Consider the following 26,342-nt stretch of genomic DNA (forward strand, 5'->3'; position numbering starts at 1 on the left):
CCTCTACCAATAAAAGCTAACAAACCATACGCCTTCTTAACAACCTTATCAACCTGGGCACTTTCAGGGATCTATGCGGATGGAAACAGAGATCTCTCTGCTCATCCACATTACCAAAAATCTTACCGTTCGCCCAGCACTCTGCATTCCTGTTACTCCTTCCAAAGTAAATCACTTCACATTTTTCCATGTTAAATTCTATTTGCACCTCTCAGCCTAGCTCTACAGCTTATCTATGTCCCGCTGTAACCTGCAACATCCTTCCTCATGGTCCACAATTCCACCCACCTTAGTGTCATCTGGAAATTTACTAGCCCACCCTTCTACACCCTCATCTAGGTCATTTATAAAAATGACAAACAGCAGTGGCCTCAAAACAGATCCTTGCGGTATACCACTAGTAACTAAACTCCAGGATGAACATTTCCCATCAACCACCACCCTCTGACTTCTTTCAGCTAGCCAATTCCTTATCCAAACTGCTAAATCACCCTCAATCCATGTCTCCATATTTGATGCAATAGTCTACCATGGTGAGCCTTATTAAACACTTTACTGAAATTCATATACATCACATCAATTGTTTTACCATCATCTACTTGTTTGGTCACTTCAAAGAACTCAATAAGATGTAAGAGGCAAGACCAACCTTTTACAAAACCTTATTGACTATCCCTAATCAAATTATTCCTTTCTAAATGATTATAAATCCTATCTCTTATAATCCTTTCCAACACTTTACCCACAACTGAAGTAAGACTCATTGGTCTATAATTACCAGAATTATCTCTACTCCCCTTCTTGAACAAAGGGACAATATTTGTATCCTTAAGTCTTCTGACACTATTCCTGTAGACAATGACGACATAAAGATCAAAGCCAAAGGCTCAGCAATCTCTTCCCTAGCTTCCCAGATAATGCTAGGATAACTCTCATCTGGCCCAGAGGACTTACCTATTTTCACACTTTCCAGAATTGCTAACACCTCCTCCTTATCCCTATGAACCTTAAGCATGTCGAGCCTAGCAGCCTGTATCTCAGTATTCTCCTCGACAACATTGTCCTTTTCCAATGAAATACTGATGAAAAAATATTCTTTTTGCACCTCTCCTATCTCCTCAGACTCCATGCACAACTTCCCACTACTGTCCTTGACAAGCCCTAACCTTACTCTCATCATTCTTTTATTCCTGACATACCCATAGGGAGCTTTAAGGTTTTCCTTGATCCTACCTGCCAAATACTTCTCATATTGATCCTTGCTCTTCTTAGCTCTCTCATTAGGTCCTTCCTGGCTAACTTGTAATTTACAGGTGCTCCAACTGAGCCATCACATCTTATCTTTACATAAGCCTCCTTCTTCCTCTTGATAAGAGATCCAACTTCTTTAGTAAACCACGGTTCCTTCACTTGACCACTTCTTCTCTGACTGACAGGTACATACCTATCAAGGACATGCAGTAGCTGTTCTTTTTTTATCAAGCTCCAAATTTCAATTGTGCCCATCCCCTGCAGTTTCCTTCCCCATCCTCTGCATCCTAATTCTCACCTAATCGCATCATAATTGCCTTTCCCCCAGCTATAACACTTGCCCTGTGATATATACCTATCCCTTTCTATTGCTGAAGTAAACATAACCGAATTGTGGTCACTATCACCAAAGTGCTCACCTACCTCCAAATCTAACACCTGGCCGGTTTCATTACCCAGTACCAAATCCAACATGGTCTCGCCTCTTATTGGCCTATCTACATACTGTGTCAGGAAACCCTCTCGCACACTCTGGACAAAAGTTGACCTGTGTAAAGTACTCAAACTATAGCGTTGCCAGTCAATATTGGAAAGTTAAAGTCCCCCATAACAACTATCCTGTTGTTTTCGCTCCTATTCAGAATCATCTTTGCAATCCATTCCTCTACATCTCTGGAACTTTTCAGATTCAATAACTTTCACTTTTGTTCATGGGGTATAGGCAGCACTGACAAATTGAGGATTAATTGCCTATACCTAATTTCCCTGGAACTGAATAACTTGCTAGGGCATTTCAGGGTGCAATTAAGTGCCAGCTGTTTGTCTGAAGGTATGTATAGTTTAGATCCAGTAAGGATTACAATTTCCTTCCTTAAAGCAGACTAGTGAACTGAATGGTATGTACATCCATCAGTAATCATTCGGCTAACTATTAATTTCAGATTTCTTTTGATTTAATAGAATTTGGATTTAACCATCTGCCTTGGGATTTGAACCCAAGTCCCCAAGAATCTTAAAGCCTGAGGTTGTGGATTATTAGCCCAGTGACATTACCACTAGACCATCCTGTTGTCAACATTTTAGAGCAATTAACTGATTAGTTGGCAAGTTGACCCTAATTAACCAAGGCATTGCCATGAAGAAAGCAACAATGAACTATAGGCTGCCCGAGATCCTGCATAATTCCAAAAAGTTTGCAACATATTCTTTTTTTCTGGAGAAAATGTATCCCCGTACTTAAGATACATTTTGTCTAATAACTGCAAATGAGTCGCATTACCAGGAACTCAGGAAGCTTATAGTTTCCTATTGTCTTCACCATGGCAATGGCTCAGCTAATCAGTCAAATTGACAACCCTTCTTTTGCTGTGGTATAAATTGTTTGGATCATTTGAAAGTTGACCTTCTTGCATGAACAACCTGTATTTGATGACATGTATCTGTTTTCAATCACATTTGAGTACTGTGCAATCAATGTTGTGACTGTTCACAACGTTGTATTAAGCAAAGGCTCTGTCTGACAATTCTGAGAGGTTCAGTGGACAGTGGTCGTCTTGTGCCATGTTTTTATCCACACTCTCGGTGCTCTCATCCTGATTTAACCACCATCGCTCCCACCCCCCACTGTCAATGTCACACACACAGACAGAATGTCATCCAGCTCAACATTATTTGGGCAACCTCATTATCTACAAAATAGCTCCTGCGTATTAACAGACACTGAACATCAAACAAGCATGGAAAACTTCTGTTTGACATGCAATAGGTTGTTTCTAAGGGTTCTATTAAACATGGAATATTGCATTTCTAGTGCAGAAAGTGAATCAAACTGGATCTAATTCGAGAGAAAAATAATAAACTCAGAGGTCACAGACAGTGGGATAAATCTTGATGGTGCATAATCTTTGTGTGTCAGTATCCCATTTTACAGGCAGAATTTAATGCAATTCCAGGGACCTAGAAACACAGCAGATAGGGAACTTGATTGGGAGATTTGCTGACAATCAGATTCCTAGTGGTGGGAGGAAAGTTTGCAAATGACTTCTTGTGACGTTAATGGTAGGTCAAGCTCCCAAACAGCAAGTGTTAGGAAGCCTACGTACGTACTGTGTATGCTCATTAAAAAGTTAACTCAGAATGAAGTTCCTCTTCACAATTTTAAATTCTCTATGAGCGAGTAGGACATGTCCTCAGATTCTGAACTGTGTAGAAGTGGCCTTTAGCAGGTGAGGTGGTTTTGTCCTTTTATGGGAGCGTTAGCCTATACCATGTCTCGATTAAGAGAGATACGCTGTAGTCTACATTGCATGGGGTCCACTTGGTGTCTGAGAGATGGAGGATGGAGTGTAATGGATATAGGTCAAGGAAGCTCGCCAAGGATGGAGGTTTCACTGGTGAAGGGAGGCAGGCTGACAGGGGTAAGGACCAGAATGCCTAGCTGAACATGTGTGGACTCTGAGAGCCCAAGTAATTCTCCTACTTAGAGGGAATGCACGACTATTTGGATACTCCTGAGGTGTGGCACCAAGATCTCTGACCCCATGACTATCAACTTCTTGCCATCCCCTACCACAAGATTCACCATGTACTTTGTGCATGCATATGTAATGACCAGGTAATTGCACGGCAAAAGCCAACCTGTTCCAAGAGGAAGTGACACTCATTTTCGTGCCCATCCCCAAATTTTATAATCCGGAACTGAAAATTAGCGCCCTAATCTCTCACATATTTGTAGCCATTGACTTCCCTGTTGAGTCAGAGTCATAGAGGTGTACAGCACAGAAACAAACCCTTCAGTCCTACTCATCCATGCCGACCAGGTATCCTAAATTACTCTAGTCTCATTTGCCAGCATATCCATATCCCACTAAATTCTTCCTATTCATATATCCATCCTGAAGCCTTTTAAATGTTGGAATTGTACCAGCCTCCTCCACTTCTCTGTCAGCACATTCCATACACACCCTACCCTTTGTATGAAAAAGTTGCCCTTTAGGTCCCTTTTAAATCTCTCTCCTCTCACCCTAAACCTATGCCCTCTAGTTCTGAGCTCCCCCAACTCAGGGAAAAGACCTTGTCTATTAACCCTGCCGATGCCCCTCTATAATATCACCTTTCAGCCTCCAACACTCCAGGGAAAATAGCCCTAGCCTTTTCAGCCTCTCCCTCTAGTTCAAACCCTCCAATCCTGGCAACATCCTAGTAAATCTTTTCTGAACCCTTTCAAGTTTCACAATATCCTTCGTATCTGACAAAGACCAGAATTGCACACCATATTCCAAAAGTAGCTTAACCAATGTCCTGTACAGCCGCAACATGTTTAGACTCAATCAAGATCTGCTCTAATGCGTGAACATCTGTGACAAGCAAATTCAAACCTGAACATGCCATTTCCGAGACCCAGTTTGTTCTTGCCTTGACAATGACCTACGAACATTTAGTGCTGCATGCTGTTCTTATCTTGTCATGATATTAGAAGTGGAATTTGCAACATGGCAGTTCCGTCACAGTGCTGGAGCAAGTACAGGGAAAGTGGGCTATTAAAATCGATAGATGGAAAATTAAAGTTTGGAGGTGACACATTTTCTGATATCCACTTCCGACATGCACAAGAGGTGCTGAAGTAAGATATTCTCTTGACTTCTATGCTCAAACCATTCTACATTCAAATCGACACCGAAAAAAGGAACAAAAACAGAAGTTGCTGGACAAGCTCAGGAGGTCTGAGGAAAGGTCACTGAACCCAAAACGTTAACTCTAAATTTTCTTCACAAATGCAGCTAGACCTGCTGAGCTTTTTCAGAAATTTCTGTTTTTGTTTCTGATTTGCAGCATTTACAGTTCTTTTAGTTTTTACAAGAAAAAAGAATCTGCAAGAAACAAAATATTAGTATTACTTTGTATGGTTAGCAATATTAGATTAGATTAGAACATTACAGTGCAGCACAGGCCCATTGGCCCTCCTGTGAATCTGAAGCCCATCTAACCTACACTATTCCATTATTATCCATATGTTTATCCAGTGACCATTTAAATGCCCTTAAAATTGGCGAGTCTTCTATTGTTGCAGACAGGGCATTCCACACTCCTACTACTTTCTGAGTAAAGAAACTACCTCTGACATCAGTCCTATGTCTATCACCCCTTAAATTATATTGCCATTCTCCTGTAGTATAGTGCTGGCATTTTGAGTAATGTGGTGATATATGGTTGTAATATGTAACAATATTGTATGGTTATATTCTCCATTCATATGATCACATTCTTGTAAAGTATCAGTTGGTTAGCTCAGAGGGTTCGAGCACAGTGCTAATAAAGCCAAGGTCATGCATTCAATCCCTGTGCTGACCAGGTATGGGATTGGTGTTTGCAAGTGGTAGATTTGCAGTTGCAGGGACTGTGTTTGTCGTTGCTTACCTTTGGGGCAGCATAGTGGCTCAGTGGTTAGTACTACTGCCCCACAGCGCCAGGGACTCAGGTTTGATCCCACCTTTGGGCAACTGTCTGTGTGGAATTTTGCACATTCTCCCCGTGTCTGTGCTGATTTCCTCCGGGTGCTCTGGTTTCCTCCCACAATCCAAAAACCTACAGGTCAGGCGAATTGGCCATGCTAAATTGGCCATAGTGTTAGGTGCATTAGTCAGGGGTAAATATAGGGTGGGGGAATGGGGGTGGGTTCCTCTTCGGAGGGTCAGTGTGGACTTGTTGGGCCGAAGGGTCTGTTTCCATACTGTTGGAAATCTAATCTAATGTATCAACATTCTGTGGGCGATGTTTTCCAAACCTTTTCCCGATGTGACTCCATTTCAATGTCTCAGACTTTGTGTGGTCCCCTCAGGTGACTGTTTGGGGTTGGAATTATTCAGTGGGTGGACTGGGTTAGCTTAAGGTGGAGCAGGGAAGGTGCAAAGAGTTCAGTGTACCCCATTCCACCCCCCTCCATTTTAACGCACAGACCCCAAATCTGTCGTGAGAATGTTGATGAAAAAAGAGGCAGAAAACAAAATGCTGAACCTACTTTTTTCACAGGCTTTGTTTGCACTGGTTGGACTCAGGCATGAGTGAACAATTGATTAAGCCATGCCCACCTGAAAAAAATTCAGAATAACTAATGAAGCCTCAGGAATCACAGAAATCATACTGTGTGAGAACAGGTCATTCGGCCCATCAGGTCCACCCTGACCCTCTGAAGAATATCCCACTCAGACCCACCTGCTACCCTATCCTGTAACTCTGCGTTTCCCTGCACAACCCTAGTCTGCACATCCCTGGACAGAATCGGCAATTTAGCGTGGCCTAATCCACCCCTAACCTGCATATCTTTGGACTGTGGGAGGAAACCAGACCATCCAGAGGAAATCCACGCAGCTTTAGCGAGAATGTGCAAACTCCAAATAGACATTCGCCCAAGGGTGGAATCAAACTCGGCTCCCTGTTGCTGTGAGGCAGCAATGCTAAGCACTGAGCCACTCTGTCATCCTGAAATTAGTGCAAACACAATATGAGAGCCCTGTCCATGGCTTTACTATTCTTCCAAAGTACTGTGCTAATATTGAATGCTTGTAGGATAGCAACTGCACACTTGTACAGTAATTCTAGATATTTGGAATATAGTGACACTATAAACCTGTAACATACTGACTGTAACATTGTGTCTTTGTGATATGGAATTTCCTTCCTTCTCTTCCATCTTTACATCTTCCCCTCATCTTAAGATGTTACTGAAAATCTTTCATCTTCTTTTCTAATATCTCCTTATGTTGCTTCATTTTAAATCGTGTCTGATAACACTCTTGTGTATCATGTTCATAGTAATTGTCTAATATCAGTCACTCATCAGAGGTTGATTAACTCTGTTGGTTCATTTATATAAAACAGTAAAAACACGATATGAAGCAGGCATCACAGCAAACCAACTGTTTAGCTTGTAGACCCACGCAGAGCCACAAGACTGAATGCACACAGCGCATGGTGAACTTAATGGTGAACCTACTTAAAGGCAAAGTAGACATACAACACTGTGAATCATCTTAGGATATTTTAATATGTTAAAGGTGCAATAAAATGCAAATTGATAGTGACTTTACACATGAGTCAGTTCAGAGTGAGTCAATGAGCAGTATGCTGACTAGCACGTGGGCAACAGCTTCTACATAGATGTCAGTGCCCAAAGTCTGAAACAGGCATAATCCCTCTGTCAATGCAGATAGGGATGAAACACTTCTGTCAGGACCTTTTTAAAACTTTGTCAACCATCACCCCCCAGGAAGTGACATGTCATACTCTCAGGTGCCTTGCAGTCAGACCATTGGTTCTTTAAAGGAGGAAGCTAACTTTTTCCCTTGCTTTGCATTAAAGTCACAAGAAAAATACATGATGTTGTTGTTGTGGAGCTGCCAGGAATATTTCTACTCCTTTCATCTACAAAATAAATGGGCAAAGAGCTGAGGGCCACCACACATCAACTGCCTCTTTTCCTCCACAGTTTCTGCTTACCACCCTGGCTGGTCAATCATCCGCATTCCCAGAATCAACAAGCTGCCTGTCAGGAATTCAGGTCGTACCTGCAGTTGGCTGGTGATCTACAAAAGGATGAGAGCGACTCCTGCCATCCCCCCCTCCTCATGCCTCTGATCTGGGCAAAATACAACTTCTACGTACTACAATGTCCTGCCATGTTTCTATTTGCCCAGCAATCGTCATTTTCACTTTTTAAATGATCATGATTAACATTTGTGTTACTGATTTGTGACACACATAAACAAGGTGCCGTTCCATAAAACTCTTGATCAGATTTGAAAGATAACCATCAGAAATAAAGAAAAATCCAGTGGAGTTAACTTTGCTGCAGTTCAAAATTTTGTATTTCAGTTTCTTCTTCATGACAGCTGACAGGTGAACAGATAAAGATCATACCAGCAAAGGACTATTACATAAAAAGAAACCAGAGTGTAATGATGAGATGCCTCTCTTTGTGGGTTATGAGTAATATACACTGGATGTGCTGCTATTATCTTTGTGGACAGCTACAATTAATGCTGTTTTGCAAACAACAGGAACTTTCTCAAATACAGTTCTTTATTTGAGTGTTAAAATATGAGTAATTGTTGAATGGAGAATTTGTAAACCATAATCAATCTAACTATTCACAGCTCATGTTAGCTCATTTCACAGCAGATTTCTGTAGGATGTCTTATAACTCCATGGTCTGAGAAACCTACCTGAGTTCAATGAAGGGGGCAAGGATGTGATATCAACTGGTGGCACAGTGGTTAGCACTGCTGCCTCACAGCACCTGAGACCCGGGTTCAATTCCCGACTCAGGTGACTGACTGTGTGGAGTTTGCACGTTCTCCCCGTGTCTGCGTGGGTTTCCTCCGGGTGCTCCGGTTTCCTCCCACAGTCCAAAGATGTGCGGGTCAGGTGAATTGGCCATGCTAAATTGCCCATAGTGTTAGGTAAGGGGTATATGTAGGGGTATGGGTGGGTTTCGCTTCGGCGGGTCGGTGTGGACTTGTTGGGCCGAAGGGCCTGTTTCCACACTGTAAGTCTAATCTAATCTAATCTCACACTTCAACCCATGATAAGATCAGCCAATTCTTCAAAAACAATGTTTGGAGTAGCTTATTCTTTAGAGAGGTGCATTTCCTTTGAAGTGTAGCCTAGAGCCGTGCTAAATCATAGCATTCAGCACAGAGGTTCACACCAGTGCTGGATGACAAAACCTTTTTATGCTTTCTCTACATAAATATCTTGGAAAGGCAGACCATTATTTTTATAAAAGTTGCAGTGCCTAAATGATCTGAAAGTTGTGTTAAGTATTGCAGGATGAATTTCAACAGGTGAGTTATGCATGAATTCCAGCAAGTTGCTCATTTCAAGGTTTTGATTAAACATGGAACAATGCATTTTAGGTGAATTTAAGTCTGAAATCATTAATGCTGCCATAATGTATGCTACATATCCAAGGGTAGATTTTGTCTTCATAGAAGGATGCTATGATTACACGTACAGTATAATTTAGTGTTGATTATATGTGATTATATTAGAAACAAGTTTAATTTCAGTTTCTGTCACAGTGGAGCAATTTGTGGAATCAAGGAACTGAACATGGCATTCTGTGAGATTGACTAGAGCAAGTATATGCTGATAGGTGATTTTGTAAACTGAAATTGGAGATCTTGATCTTCCTGCTGATCAATTTGGATTTGTTTGTTTATTATTCCAGCACTAAAGAGTCCAGCTGCATTCCATGAGCAGAGGAAAAGCCTGGAAAGAGCGAAGGTATGCAATATATGAATGGCAAATGTAGTCCTGACTATGGATGGTATTAATTCAAACAGTATTTGAATGATGCAACAAGACTCAATGATACACTGCCATAAACAGAGCTGTTTGCCTCTAGAGTCCATGCTGACTTTTGTGGCTTCGCTTAAGCATCCTGCCATGTTTCCTTGTCTAAATTTATCACACTCAGCCTCAATTTTCTTCTCCCATTCATGCTTGTCTCACTTCACCTTAACTACATCTGTAGTATTCATTTCAACCCCTGAAGTCATATAACATGGAAACAGACCCTTCATGTCTTGTCCATGCTGACCAAGTTTCCAAAACTAAAAACTAGTCCCATTTGCCTGAGTTTGGCCCATATCCCTCTAAACGCTTCCTATTCATGTACCTGTCCAAAATTATTTTCCAAGTTGTAACTGCATCTACCATGTTGTCAGCAGTTCATTCCACACACAAACCACCCTCTGTGCCCCTCAGATCCCTTATAAATCTTTCTCCTCTCACCTTAAAATTATGCTGTCTAGTTTTGAACTCCTCTACCCAAGGGAACAGACTTTTGCTATTCACCTTTTCTATGTCCCTCATAATTTTATAAACCTCTGTAAGGTCACCTCTCAATCTCCTGTGCTCCAGCGAAAAAAAGTCCCAGACTATCACATTCTCACGGCTCTTTGGGTAAAGAAGTTACTTTTGAATTGTCAGTTAGATTTCTCAGCGAGTCGCAGGGACAGAAAGCAACTCAAACTAAGTTTTTGTCCTCAGTTTAAAACAAAACACAATTTGTGAAACAATCATGTCACATTAGATGAGTTCCAAAGTTGTATTATCCCAGTCCTGTCATGTACAGAAGGATTGTATTTGGGACATGACATGAGACTATGCACAATTCCATATTAAACTGTTTTGGAGATTACAAATTCACCATTTAATTATGTAGATTAATGACTATTAATTGTCTAGAAAACTGTGATTTCAAATCAATTCCCATAACGCAATCAGTGGGTCAAAACCAAATAATGAATTCTGGGATGTGCGTGTTGAAGTTCAACTTTACTGATCAAAATGTTCAGCATATTTTATGAAAGAATATATTTGTTTTTGTACAAAACATTTGAACACTGGTGCACATATACTGCAGGAAATTGATTGAAGAATAAGCCACTGAAATGCATAAATAAATCAATAAAATGATCTAATTAAGAACAATAATGACAGGTTTTATTGCTATGTGTATTATCAATTTATTATATGACCACTAAATTACATGAGGGAGACTTATAAACAAAGAATGCATTGCCCTCAGATAGAATAAAAGATAGCAATGATTGATTTATTTTCTGGTAGAGTATCCTGTCAATCGATTAAAGAGCATGAACACCAACTCTTGACAGAAACATAGAACAATACAGTCAATAGCCCCAACATTTAGTTCACTGGTGCAGAATCACATGGAACACAGGTCACAGAAAGGCATTGTCAAAGACAAGTCAATTACATAGCAGGATAAACCAGCAATGGAAGCCTGTCTTTGCTTTATCCATTCAAGGGATATGGGTGTCACCGGTTATGCCAGCATTTCTTGTTTTATTGTTTCCTTCGAGAAGGTTGTGGTGAGCTGGCTTCTTGAACTGCTGTTGTTTACAAAAAGGTATGCATGGACAATCTTTACTGTTCTACAAATAAAAGGTGAAATGGTAAATGCTCTTTCATCCACCTGCTCTCCAAATAATTTAAATTATGGCATTTTGTTGCAGTATCCCACAAATTATTCTTGACTCATACATCTGTATGCAGTGTGGTGACACTTGTAGTGTCTTATACTGTTTACCAAAAATCTGTCTTTTATGAAGCAGAACGTTTCAGTCTTGTGATCTGGATGCTTTGTTTGCTGACATGTGTTTGTCACTGGAGCTGTGTACATCTGTTGTTCCCCATAGGCTAGTACAGTAAACTTTCACTGATCACCTATTTCATAGCATTTTCAAATCTACTGACAAAGCACTTGGATTCAAAATCATCTTGCAACACTCTTGCAGTTTTAACTGCCTTCAATTGGTGGAGCTACAACATCCCAAAGGTCGTATAATATTTGTGCCAAGAAATGGTTGTCCAAGTCAAAACGTATTATTTTGAAACACGGTCTGAATTTGCATCCTTAAGCGGTGTGACACTTTCCCTGAGGTAGCTGCACTTTTCTCTGAAGAAAATTAGAACATTATTCTTTCTTGGAAGAAAACTCAGTTGGCTTGTTTGTTGTTCAGAGTGATGCCAACAGCTTGGGTTCAATTTCCACACTGGCTGAAGTTACCATGAAGGATTCTCCTTCTGAAACTCTCCACTCACCAGAGGGATGGTGACCCTCAGGTTAAAAAAAAGTCCACCAGTTGCCTGTCCCTCTCTAATTGCAGTTAGAGAGGACTATGGTGACTTTACTTTTTTGTGTTGACTAAATCTTTGATAATGCGGCATTCGGAAAGATGGACATTTACCCTTGTTGAGAGTGTGGTGCTGGAAAAGCACAGCCAGTCAGGCAGCATCCGGGGAACAGGAGAATTGACGTTTCAAGCAAAAACTCTTCATCATGAATGGTGCACTTGCCTTTGTTGCAAGTGCAGCACTTGTGAGTTATAATAATGTGATAAGGAATATATCAGATTAATGACTCCTCCTACCAAACCGACAAGGCTTACTTTGGGATTTCTGTCAGCTGAGTAAGGCTCACCTGTCAGGAGCCTTATGGTAATAACCTGGCAACACTTAAGCAACTTACTGCAAGACACTTGGAGGTAAAGGTCAGCACCAGAAAACTATTTGCTGTGAAAGATAATATCTAATGAGTAAATTGTGTTGTTGAATTCATCACATTTTGACTGATTCAAATCACCTGAACTCAGTAATAAAGCAGTACATTGATTAGATGAATATGCTCTTTATTTGCTTTTAGTTCTTTGTTTTTGCATCCAAATATGATAGATGAGCTATGGGTGAAAACGTAAATAATGGTTGACATCCTTGCATATCAAGTCATATGGTCACTGGGCAATTCAGATAAGAGTTGAGTGAACTCAATAGCCTTTAGAGACTCATTTTTGATCTGCCAACGCGTGAAAGTTTCAGATCACATAAAAAGCGCAGATAGATTAGCAATTATCAAACTAAGTTCAGGTTTATTCAGAAAACTAAGTTAACTAAAAATTATTTAATTCAGAGAAGTGAGTCAGGGCAGAGGAAAGGGCTTGGGTGGTGTAAGACATTTTCAAAATCACTCCATTCAAAATTGCCATGTGCTTTAAAATATAATGCAGGCTGGGTGACAGAATTGATTTGACCTTTCTACTCAAATGTGCTGTTTTTATCCAAAATTGTAATATATATTTTTCAGTTTTTGTGTTACCCATGCTAACAAGAAATGGAGGAAGGAAACAGTTCAAAGATGGTTTCTAAGAATGATGCCAGGAGCTGTAACCATCAGGATAAACTGAACAGGTTGAGACTAATTTTCTCAGTCAGAAAGAGAACATTAATCCATTGACAGATTCCCAATTAACTCACTTCAGTGAAGCGATTATCTCCAAATGCACCTGGCTCTGCCATTAAACATCACTCTTCCAATTTAGATTTTTGTGGTTAGCTGTGCCTCGAAACAGCATGCATTTTGTAATGCAACATGTTTTGGTACTTGTGAAAACTAGTATCAAATGATTTTAAAGTTCCACATGGTAGACTGATTAGTAAAGTGAGATCATATGGGATTCAGGGAGAACTTGTCAATTGGAGGCAGTGGGTGGTGGTGGAGGGTTGTCTTTTGGACTGGAGGCCTGTGACCAGCAGTGTTCTGCACGGATCGATGCTGGGTCCACTGTTGTTTGTGATTTATAGAAATGATTTGGATGAGAATTTAGGAGACATTGTTAGTAAGTTTGCGGATAGTGCCAAAATTGGCAGTCCAGTGGACAGTGAAGAAGATTATCTGAGTTTGCAAAGGGATCAATTGGGCCAATGGGCTGAGGAGTGGCAGATGGAATTTAATTTGGATGAATGCAAGATGTTGCATTTTGGTAAGATGATCAAAGGACTCGTTCAGTTAATGGTAGGGCCCCAGAGAGTGTTGTTGAACAAAGAGACCTAAGGATTCAGGTATTTAGTTTTGTGAAGGTTGCATCACAGGTCGACAGGATGGTTAAGAAGTATTTGGCACACTTGCTTTCTTTGCTAATACCATTGAGTAAAGGAGTTGGGAGGAGTTACAAGGAGAGGCTTGTATGGCTGGGATTTCCTTTTCCCTGCAGTGTAGGAGGTTGAGGGGTGACCTTATAGAAGTTTTTTTTAAAAATTGAAGGGCATAAGTAAGGGGAAAGTAAAGGTCTTCGAAGGTAGTGAATTTTAAAACAAGAGAGCATATTTTTATGATAAGAGGAGAAAGATTTAAAAGGGACCTGAGGGGCAACCTTTTCATACCCGGGTGGTTCGTAGGTGGAATGAGCTGCCAGAGGAAATCGTAGATGGAGGTACAGTTGCAACGTTTCAAAGAAATTTGGACAGATATGAGTAGGAAAGATTTAGAGGGATATGGACTAAATGCAGGTAAATGGGACGAGTTTGGTTTGGAAAACTTGGTCAACATGGACAAATTGGACCCAAGTGTCTGTTTCCATGCTGAATGACTCTGTGGCATAAGGGATCTACCAATGATCTTTTCCATTTCATAAAGTATGCTTTCATTCTGGTGGTTCCAACAAGTGGCTCTTAATTTAGTCATGATATGGAGATGCCAGTGTTGGACTGGGGTGGACAAAGTTAAAAATCACTCGCTACCAGGTTATAGTCCAACTGGTCTATTTGGAAGCACTAACTTTTGGAGCACTGCCCCTTCATCAAGTAGCCGTGGAGTAGGATCATAGGACACAGAATTTATGGCAAAAGATCACAGTGTCATGCAACTGAAGTGATATATTGAACAAACCTAAACTGTTGTTAAGGTTTTCATCTTTTAGAAACCTGCAACCCATACTAAAAGACGAAAGACTTAATAGCAGTCTAGGTTTGTTCAATATATTGCTTCAATTGCATGATACCATAATCTTTTGCTATAAATTCTGTGTCCTATGATCCTGCTCCACAGCTAGCTGATGAAGGAGAAGCGCTCTGAAAGCTAGTTCTTCCAAATAAACCTGTTGGACTATAACCTGCAGTCGTGTGATTTTTAATTTAATTTAGTCAACATGGTATAGCCCATCCATGCTGCTGTATCATTACCACATACCCTTTCTGAACCTGATCTTCCACCTAATGCTGCTCATCTCATTAATATGTATCACATTTACATTGTATTACAATCAAATTCTTCTCCCTTTCCCAGAGAATTGTGCAGATAAGGATATTGCATGTTTCCTTTATTTGTTCACTTTGATAGTTTTGATGGTGGACACTGATCCTATGATTGTTGGAACACAGCAAAGTAAACTTTTGATTGTTTTACCTTCTTCACACTAATGCAACATGATCAATCATTTATTCTCTCAAAAGGTGTGGGCATCATGAGCACGACCTGTCTTTGTTGCACTGAGTGACTTGCTCAGCCATTTCAGAGGGCAGTTAAGAGTTCTGGGGTCACATGTAGCCCAGACTGGGTCAAGAGATTAATAAACCAACCTTTATGCTCATTTCATGGTCACCATTCCTGCTTTAAAATCTCATTTCTGCCTTATATATTCTGACTTGGAGGGATCTGAACCCAGTTCCGCAGGGATCTAACCTGAACTTCTGGATTGCTGTTCCAATGATGTTATCATTCTGCCACATTCTCTGCATAAAACATGTCAATTCCTGCTTCTCATATGATTCAGAAAAAAACTTTTTTTTAGGCTATTTCTCCTGAAAGCAATGATGACACAATTTTGTTACTCTGGTTTTGTGACAGTTATAATAACTGTAGACGTTTAAGAGCTATGCTCAAGATCAGAGGACAGTAGCCTATCCTAGCCCCAGTACTCATAACAACATTGCAATTTTTCCTAACTACAGTGCAAACAGTGTTGCAAATTCCTCAAATTGCAATATTGTCAATAAGTATCCGAAGAGCAGGAATCATTCCTGATGAAGGGCTTTTGCCCAAAACGTTGTTTTCCTCTTCCTCGGATGCTGTCTGACCTGCTGTGCTTTTCCAGCACCACTCTAATCTAGACTCTGGTTTCCAGCATCTGCAGTCCTCACTTTTGCCTAATACTGTCAATAACTTTGCACCTAGTGTTCAAGGCAAGCCTCCAATAAATGTCCTTCTGACATTAAACCTGCATTGTTAATCTCTCCCATGCATGAGTTAGCATGGCAAAGTTTAACTCTAAATCCTTAATGTAAGATTTCTGGGAAGCCTGCCAAATTTTCTCACACACCCCAAAGGCAAGTAATAGTACAGTACCAAAGAAATTTATAAAGGCTGCCCTATTTAATCAGATTTATTCAACATACAAAAATAACTACAGGGATGCAGTTCAAAGATGAGCCTTAAAAATAATGTATGGACTAGTCTGTCCTTTCAGTAGTGAGAAAAACAGAACCAAAAGTCCTTGCACCTTTTCTCATTAAAATCTTGGCAATGTATTTTGTGATATCTAATTGCATGGAAAAATTAATCAGGAAACCCTATTACTCACCAGGTCATCTTTGGTAAAATATAGAGCGAAGACCACATAAAAGCTGATGAGCTATAAGGCTGTCTTCACCTTCTGATGATCAAACAATTGTTTTCCTGAGTCAGATAGTAAAGCTATTGTGGACAAAGTAACTAAGCTGAATTTGGGCCCATAGACTCCCAGAAAGTCTAATACAACATGAAATGGAAACACAGTTCCATCTGTGTGTTTGAAATTGGATTAACGATAAAGTATCTGTGTCTTTTGAGAACCTGTGGTTTGATTCCTATCTGCATCAAGACATTCTATAGCCCATTAATGCTGAGCTATACTATGGAGAATTTGATAGTCTATATAAAATAGGGTAAAGGTAATTTGTTCGTATTGCACTGTTTCTAGTAACACAAAATAGAACTGCCTAGATTCTCCAGGGTAAACAAGGCTACAAGCAGCTAACAGTGCAATTTGCACCACCACCTTCCTGCTGCCTGGGGTATCAATGCGCTGTTACCTATATGATGTTATGTGTGGCACGGTGGCTTCACGGTACCAGGGACCCTGGGTTCAATTCCAGCCTAGGATGACTGTGGAGTTTGCACATTCTCCCTGTGTCTGTGTGGGTTCCCTCTGGGTTCCTCCCACTGTCCAAATATATGCAGATTAGGTGTATTGGTCATGCTAAATTGCCCATAGTGTCACAGAGATGTGTAGGCTAGATGGATTAGCCATGAGAAATGCAGGGTTACGGGGATGAGTCTGGGCGGGATTCTTTTTGGAGGGTCAGTATGGACTCATTGGGCTGAATGGCATACTTCCCTATGTAGGAACTCTTTGTAAAAGGATTTTATTGTCAGTTTATCTGAGGAAATGTATGTCTCTCTGGGCAAAAGCTCCTCTTTAGCACACCAAAAACTGTGAAACAAGTTCATAAAGAAATGACTGGTCCTATGTACACTGCAGCATTATAATGGCTGAGGCTCCCATTACTCACCATTATCATGAAATAAATTGTACAGCAACGTTTGGTGTCCTCCCATACTGAACTAAACACATAAATCAGAATATTGCTGTCCTGATTTCCCAAATTCTCCACAGGCTGTGCTCTAACAGTACATTACCAAAAGTTTCCATATTGAAATCCTTGCAATGACGTAAGCTTGCTATATTTACCAGCCAGTTACCTAGTAAATATGGAAGAAAAGACGTTAGGACTCTTGCATTCATTTTACTAGCAAATAACTAGTTGGGCTGATTTTAGCTCATTTAATGGTGCAAACACAGGGTGACAAAAATAGAGCTTTTGCCAAGAGAGACATAGATTGTCATCAAGCACCAAATATTTGATTTTACAAATGTAAACTTATTCCTTCAAAATGTATTGAGTATTGGATATCGTTAATACTTCTTCTATTTTTTGTTGCTTCAATTTCACTCTCTCTCAATTTTAACTTTATTTCCCTTCTCTTGTTTTCTCAATATGATTTTACAATCAATTAAGTTGAATTTACACTCTTTTACTTTTCGTTCCTGGATTAAAGTCTGTACGGCATGGCCGCAGAATCTTAACACATCAAAATCTGAGATATCAGATGTCAGATGTTAAAATTTTCAATAATTTGAATCCCTACTCCATCCTGTCCACTCTAGGTTTTTCAGAAGTGAGGCAAAGATTTGCCCAAAAACCCTCTTCCAAGTAGGATACAGCAAGGCCTCTAATTTAACCTCCTTTACAGGTTACCCAGTGGATGGGGTGGTTTCCTAGGCTTGAGAATTTAAGTATCATAGCAACAGTATTTCTGGATCAGGAGCACTTCCATCAAAAAATCCCAAGCCTTACAAAGGTCCCTGAGGTGAAAAGTTTGATTCCCTACGGGGACTAAACTGCCTATATCATGGGTAGTACCTAACTCGCTTTACTCCCTGCTATCGAATGCTCCCTACTTAACTACAACCTGTCAAACAGACTGACTGCTGGGTGGGGACATAATCAGGACAAAGATATAAGCTGTGTATGGAATAGATCACAGAACTTCAGGAAACCTGGTGGTTCAAAACCCATCTCTTATACCAATATAATCTCCCTCTGCTACTATCCAGACTTGCTGTTTGAGTGAGGATCCTTCACTCCAAGTGATTGAAGAGCCTTATTGCAGCTTGACCTGCTCAGACACCATAGATTAGTGTACGGTGTTGGAACAAACCCTTGGAACACTGGAACTTATTGCTAGGCTGTCCCTGAAAAGTTTCTGGGGAGCTGCAATTATAATGAATGGAGATAGCTGCTAATTGGTAATATGGGTATTGGTTTGAACTCACCCATTGCAGAGACTTGGATGAAGTGTTGTGGTGAGAGTGAATCGAGGGCTGGAATAAGGAGTGATTCTGAACTTAGGTGGAATGACTAAATAACACGTGCAAAGAAATTAGGATCATCTTCCACATTTGGTTTGCATCAATTACTCTTTTCAATTCAGTTCAACTTTGCAAAAAATATAAAAATTAAAAAATGAAACATAAGACACAATGTGATGTGGATCTGTGTTTGGAAATGAGTTCCATTTATTTTTAAACATTTTGAAATGGTTTGAATTTCAAAGCTGTATGTAACAGACTTGTTACATTTTTAATTGTGAACACTTTTTTTTCATGAAACAGTGAAAATGATTAATATGAAATCTAAATTTAATACTGATACGTCTTGCTGGATTAAGATTGAATTTTAATATTATTGAGATACTTTGGATTTTCCAGGCAAGTTTATCACATAGAAATCAAGGACTGCAATATATACTTATATTGAAAATGGCACTCTGTGATAGGATCCAAATTATTATAATTGATTTAATTGTCTTACAAATTGTAGGAAGCTTTCACTGAAGGTGTTTGATATTCCTTAAATGGAGATAATTAAACATCCCAAAGGAGATCTTGTGATTTTGAGAGATTTGATGTAGTGATAAAAATAATTAATTCTATTCCCAAGTATCAGTTTCTCCTATCACAGCTAAACTTCTTAACACATTGCTCAAAATGTGAAATGGACTTCCAAATCAGATTCTTCAGGCAAGAATGTATTTAAGAAATAACTGAATGCTATGATAGGCATAGCTGTCTTTTTGTTGATGGATTAAGCTTGTGGCACTCCCTTCCTGAGAAAATGGAATCAAAAGTCACCATTCTTCAGGTAAGACACATTTTGTGGAGCTGATGGTGAATTGTCTAGCAATTGAAAGACTTAAGTTTAAAATTCAGAAGAACTAAAAAGATAGTAAAATGCAAATGCTGAGAAGCTGAAATAGAAGGAGAAAATGTTGAAGGCAGGCAGCGTAGACGTCATTTGATAAAAGGTGCTCAGATGTCCTACCCACCTGACTGTCCTTTCCATGTGAATTTGGACGTAAGTATTGAAAAGGGGAACAACTATTTTGTGTATGTTATAACATCAGGATATTGCAAAGCACTTCAATGTGAATGCATTGTACATTCAGTGTAGCACTGCAGGAAATACAACTAATTTGTACACAGCCATGTGATAATCTGTTTCATTAATTAAATGTTGATTAAGGATATATTTTGGATAAGTCACTGAGGAATAATTGCAATGAGATCTTCTACAGATACCTTTTTTATTTCAAGAACGTACTTTATTCGTAAAAATATCATAACAGTATACATAGTCACAAACACAGTTCAGTTCCGTACAGTTGCATGTCAAGGAAGCAGTTAAATGTTGGAGATTGACACTGTCCAAACAAACCAAAGGCATCTCTTACCTTTACAGGATTATATTTACATATACCTGAGGCACTGGCCGGGGTCCTATAACTAAATGGACCCCTATTTAACTTCAGCAGGAAGACCTCAGACGGTGATCTTTCTCCACTGTGCCTTGGAAGTAGTAGTCCCAAACTTTAGTGCATCTCTCAGCACATAGTTCTTGACCTCAGAATGTGTCAGTCTGCAGACACCTGAGACAACAAACAGGCCCTCAATTGATCCTCTCAACTAAGAAGTGCACCTCCAAAAGTACAGCTGAACCTCAGTATTTCATTGAAATGTTAGTTGAGATATTGTGCTCAAATCGCTAAGACTGAACCCACACCATTCTAAGAAAATTACACTCCCAACTAAACTATACCTGCCATTGCTAAAAAGCAATCGCTTATTGTTGCATCTAACTGGAAAGTGGAAATCATTTCCAGGCTCAATTTGAATGCAAGTAATTACTCATAGTATAAACTTTGACAATTTTGACAATTATAATGATAGAACATTTTTGGAGCATCTAGAACATCAGAATCGAATAATTGGGTTTGGAGCAATGTAGTTGATTTATGATTCCATGATTGTAAAGGTTCGAAATGGAGTAATTCCCTTGATGCCCAGAATGAAGTTAGTGCTGCGGTCCACATGTTTGAGAGACAATTCAGCTTAATGATTGTTTGAATATGCTGTTCAAGATGCAAGGCTATCAGCTTGATTGATTCAGCACTGAGAATACAAATGAAGAAAGCCCAAACTTAAGGAGCTGCTCCTCAAATGTTGACTGAACTTCAGCCACACACTCCTAATCTTTTGTCACTGTGTACAGAGAGGGGCAAGCAAGTCAGAGGATGCATTCCAGCCTTTGCACTTGGGTGGGCCTCTGAAGGCTAGGCGCAGGCAGTGTGCCATGGAAGACGTTATTAGACTTGGCCGCCTGTCTGTCTTCACTGGTTACACTCATTCTCGGATGTGCCTGGAGAGACATCATTAGGTGTCCACTGACATGCTTGATGCCTCACTGACCATTAGGTACTGCAAAGGCTGGAATGCATCATGACTCCTGGGACTAAAATTTTAACTTAATCATTGTTTATTTCCTTTAAAGACTTAACGTTTGCTTCAGTATCCCTTTAAAGGGACATTTGACTAACTTCACTTTTAGTTCTTCTGAAAGGGTAGAAAGAGAATCATCAGAGATATTTGTTAAAGTTTAAGAGGCAGACATCAGTAATGCTGCAACCTGCAATTTGCCAATGAGAAAAAGATCTGTGTCTTGCTTTGTACAAATGATAAAAAAAATCTAGCCAGGTTCTGTTTAACATTTGGTAAGATACTCATTGAAAGGAAGGCAATAAGTTTCATAACAGATGAACAAACTGAATGGACACATCAAAAACACTTTAAAAACACGATCTTATTCTACTGTATGCACAAAATCCCTCTAGAATGGACTTAGTCCTGCAGGTTGGACAAGAACATGACTGGTGATGGATGGGAACAGTAAGGGGACTAACAAGTTCCTTAAGAAACATTTAATATGATGATATCCCATCCACCCCGACATAGAATTGCTTACTCTTAAGTTACAAATATTCATTAGCTTTTCACTTCTAATTTACACAAAGAGTAGGATTTCAAGTGAACCTGATCTTATTTTTCACTCAGGGTAATGCTAATATTTAGTCACCTGCAAAATATTAGCCATGTATTTTACCGTGAGAGAGAAAAACTCTTGTTGAGCTCTGTAAATTGTAAAATGATGCAAATTAAATATAGGCGGTCTACCTTAGAAATTCAGGTGGTCTACCTCAGAAATTCATATGCATCTGTCACATCTATCCATTTTAGTGTCACATATACAGGTCGTCTTTGTGATAGATTCAATATCTGTTGGATTTTTATTGCACTTCTCCTGTTTTTAGTTCATTTTGATTCCCTTTAAAGGTAAGGTAACCCCACAACATCCATTCATTCCCAAATTTCCACAATTTAATCTAGCCTGCTGCCTTCCAGACAATCTTCATTTCTTATTACCAGTAACACAGGAAACATTATGTGTCATAGCACATCATCTCAATCTGTGTGTCAGTCTGTCACCTTCAGTATATTTCAAAATATATCCCTGCACAATATTTTTGGACAAACCAAGTGACTTAGCATGAAATACTTTCATTAAAATTCTGTTCCACACCACAGAATAAGAAAAAGAAATATTCTGAGCTGTAATGTGTTGAGCCCATTGACCTCAAATCAGAACTCTCTGCATCTGATTCCACCTCTTGTCCTTTAACATCTTTGTGATTTCAACCTTTTGAAGAGTGAATTAAGCCCCTACAGTCTACCTTTCTCAAAGTAAAATAGCAGTCACTGTTTCTCTCTGACTCCTTCTACCCTACGAGTGCCTGTTTGAAAGACACATTGCCCAAAAATACATACCTTGCAGTATAGCCAGGGTCAGATGTCTTTGGGGTGAAATACAGATATCCCTTTCACCTTTGGCATAATGTTGAATTCCTACGCAGATATCTTTTACTAAGCTGACGGAGTTGGTTGGGGTGGGGGTGGACGGACGGTCAGAATACCTCATTCACTAGTAGTTGTGAGGTTAGTAAGGTGAAATGTGTTTTGGCATTCTTAAGTGCTATCATAATGGATCATGTCACAAATTGCATTCACTAATGGAAAGATCGTGAGGACAGTTCATATGAAGAATGAAATCATCATATCTGTGAAATGAGCACACTGTTTCCATGGCTGTATTTAATGTTTATTGTCGGGGAAAGGCAATGGGAACCTTAGCAAACGTGTGCTTTATTGAACCAACTCAAGTAACACAAAGCCTTCACTTAAAAATGAAATTGCTTGACATTTTTTCTCACCCTCATTTCGTTCTTACAACTGAATGCAAATCTTTTATCTCTTGTTTCTCTCCAGTAGCTTATGAAAAATAATAGTAAAATCAAACTCGAACTAACTTGAGGTGTCACACAAGTTAAAATCTGCACTGAACTAAAACTGATGGATTGTTCAAGACTTCGATCAATGTGGAGTATATAGTAGTCTGCACAATCAAAAGCAGAGAACCTCGTTGTATGAATTATATCAATGGAGCATGGAATCCCCCTGGTCCACATCTTCCATTTTAATAATCTTTGGATACATCACAGTATCCTCCACCAATTCTGACATCTACAATCTGACCTCACCACTAGAGATATATTTCCCTCCCCACCCATCAGCGTTTCACAGAGATGGTTCTCTCTGCGACTCCGTTGTTAGGTCCACCAACCCACCCTCTATTGCCAGCACCTTCCCTTGCTGCTGCAAGAGGTGTAAAACCTATGCCCACACTTCCCTATTTACCACCACCCAAGGCCCCAAAGGATCTTTTCACATTGGGCAGAGATTTTCCTGCACATCCACTCATCTCATCTACTGTATCCATTGCTCTCAAAATGGTCACCTCTGCACTGGGGAGACAGGATGCCAACTCATGGAATATTTCAGGGAACATCTCTGAGACACATGCACCAAACAACCCCACTGCCCTGTAGCTGACCACTTCAACACCCCCTCCCACTCCACCGAGGACATGCAAATCCTGGGCTTCCTCCACTGCCAAATCCAAGCCACCCAATGCCTAGAGGAAGAACACCTCATTTTCCACCTGTAACCCTCCAACCACACGGCATCAAAGTCGATTTCACCAGTTTCCTCATCTCCCCTCACTCCACCTCATCCCAGATCCAACCCACTGATCGGCATTCCCCCCTTGACCTGTCTCACCTGTCCATCTTGCTTCCCACCCATCTGCTCCACCCTCCCCTCCGACCTATCACCATTACCCCCTACATGCGTCGACCTATCGCCTTCCCAGCTACCTTCCCCCAGCCCCATGCCCATCTTCCTATTTATCTCTCAGTGCCCCCATCCCACATTCCTGCTGAAGGACTTATGCTCCTTGAATGCTGCTGTGCTTTTCCAGCACCACAATTTTCGACTCTGATTTTGAGGAACTGCAGTCTTCACTTTCTCCTAGAGTTCTGAGTTGCAGAATGATAATTCACTCACTCCACTACTGATGCTCAGTGGCAGTAATGTGTACCATCTACATGATGCAGAAATTCACTAAAGCTCCTTATACAGCATGTTCCAAACCTACTATCTAGAAGGTCAATGGCAGTAGACTAATTAGCACACTATCACCTGCAAGTTGCTCTCCAAGCCCCTCATCATCCTGATTGGAAAATATGCCACTGTTCCTTCAGCGTTACTGAGAATTCCCTCCCTAATGGGTCTACCTACAGCACATGGTCTGCAGAGGTTCAAGAAGGCAGCTCACCACCACCTTCTCAAGGGCAGCAATGCACATACCAGCTACTAATGTGCATATCTCATGAATGGATAAAAATGTCACAAAATGTTAGTTATGTCAATACAGTAGGAGATTAAGAAGATGAATGGAAAATTATCCTTTGTTAAGAGGAGATTGAGCATATGCATCAGTTCCTCAGGGCACTGGTTAAACCATATTGGATGCAGTTTTAGATTAGAATCCCTACAGTGTGGAAACAGGCCCTTCGGCCCAATAAGGCCACACCGACATTCCAAAAAGTAACCCACCCAGACCCATTTCCCTCTGAATAATGCACCTAACATTATGAGCAATTTAGCATGGCCCACCCACCTGACCTGCGCATCTCTAGATTGTGGTAGGAAACCAGGAGACTGTGCAAACTCCATACAAACAGTCACCCAAGGCGGGAGTCGAACCCAGGTCGCTGGTGCTGTGAGGCTGCAGTGCTAGCCACCGTGCCACCCTCCTTTTGGTCTCCTTATTGAAGAAAGCATGTAAGTGCAGTGGTTGTGGTTCAGCAGAGGTTACTGCTTTAAGCACTGGAATGAGAGAGCTGTCTTATAAAGTAAGGTTGGACAGGCTGGTCTTGCTTTCATTGAAATTTATAAGAGTGATGGCCAACTTGATTAAAGCATATAATATCCTGAATGGTCTTGACAAGTTGGATGTGGAAACAATGTTTCCTCCTGTGGGTGAGTCCAGAACTAGGGGATGTTCTTTTAAAAATAGTGATAACCCTTTTAGGATAAAGATGAGACTTCTTTTCAGAGGGTTTTGCAAGTTGGAACTCTGCGTCAAGGTGGGAAAAGCTTGGTCATCAAATGTTTCAAGATAGGGATAGTTAATTTTTCATTCCATTGCCTAACAAAAATCTTCGAGTAAAAAGTGAGGTCTGCAGATGCTGGAGATCAGAGCTGAAAATGTGTTGCTGGTTAAAGCACAGCAGGTCAGGCAGCATCCAAGGAACAGGAAATTCGACGTTTCGGGCCAGAGCCCTTCATCAGGAATCATGAATTTTATCATAAAATAAAATCAGGAATTTTATCTTAGCCTGCCTGGCACACTCTCCTCATTCCTGATGAAGGGCTCTGGCCCGAAACATCGAATTTCCTGTTCCTTGGATGCTGCCTGACCTGCTGTGCTTTAAACAGCAACACATTTTCAGCTCTAACAAAAATCTGTCAGACTTGGGTGGCAATGTGCAATTCAAAATAACAATGGATCCGTCATGATCTTTTGGAAGGGCAGAGTAGGTAAGAGGGGCTGAATAGCCAACTTCTGTACATTTGTAGGAATATATAGTTGTGTGATTTGATGACAAACCACAAAATATTGTAAAAGGCAAATGCATCTTGATATAATTATAAGTGGGTTGTACATTGTAAAATTGATCCATGTAAGACACTGTGGAAGAACAGATTTATGAGCCCATATCAGAAGTCCCATCCATGTCATTGTAATGCATATCATGTGTTAAATGGGTAACTACCAGCTGTTCTTTGGATGGGCTTAACATTTTAATTTCCTGCCTTAATTATTCATTTGAATAGTGCTTTGAAGATGCTGGAAAAGTAACAATGTACTGAGGAAAATAGATCTATTACAACTGCAGATCAATGTTTGCTTATAGTTCATGTGTGATTATATTTGTATTTTAAAATATTTGACGCTCTTGTTGTTTTTGTAATAACACAACAGGGCCTATAGAATATTGGATACTGAACAACACCATCTAATTTGAAGTTGTATAGGCAGTACATAATATTGTATTTAATTAGTGTGACCTTAAAATCGACTCTCATCCGAGAATTATAGACTCACTACATGATGCCTCTGCTAGCTGTTTGAAAGAACTATCTAACTCATCCGCTCTTCTCTCCCTATATCCCTACAAGTTATTCACCTTCAAATATTTATCTGATTTCCTTTTGAAACTTAGTTCACCGTCTTGTGGTTTTCCACTCAATTAAGTTTTGGCTGAAAATTGATAGAATGTCCAGTCTTGTGCACAAAACGATGATCACAAATTATGAATAAATGTACTCTTC

At 40.1% G+C, this 26,342-nt stretch overlaps 1 protein-coding gene across 13 annotated transcripts in view; it reads left to right on the forward strand.

The window, feature by feature from the left end:
- Positions 1 to 26,342, forward strand: part of myocd (myocardin) — a 633,805-nt gene that overhangs the window by 541,156 nt on the left and 66,307 nt on the right. For all 13 annotated transcript variants that reach the window (XM_060844259.1, XM_060844268.1, XM_060844267.1 and 10 more), the window contains one exon: positions 9,479 to 9,534. In XM_060844259.1, the coding sequence (XP_060700242.1) occupies positions 9,479 to 9,534 (56 nt within the window). The remainder of the gene's footprint in view (positions 1 to 9,478; positions 9,535 to 26,342) is intronic.

This window comes from Hemiscyllium ocellatum, chromosome 25, assembly GCF_020745735.1.
Source record: "Hemiscyllium ocellatum isolate sHemOce1 chromosome 25, sHemOce1.pat.X.cur, whole genome shotgun sequence".
Classification (NCBI taxonomy): Eukaryota; Metazoa; Chordata; class Chondrichthyes; order Orectolobiformes; family Hemiscylliidae; genus Hemiscyllium; species Hemiscyllium ocellatum.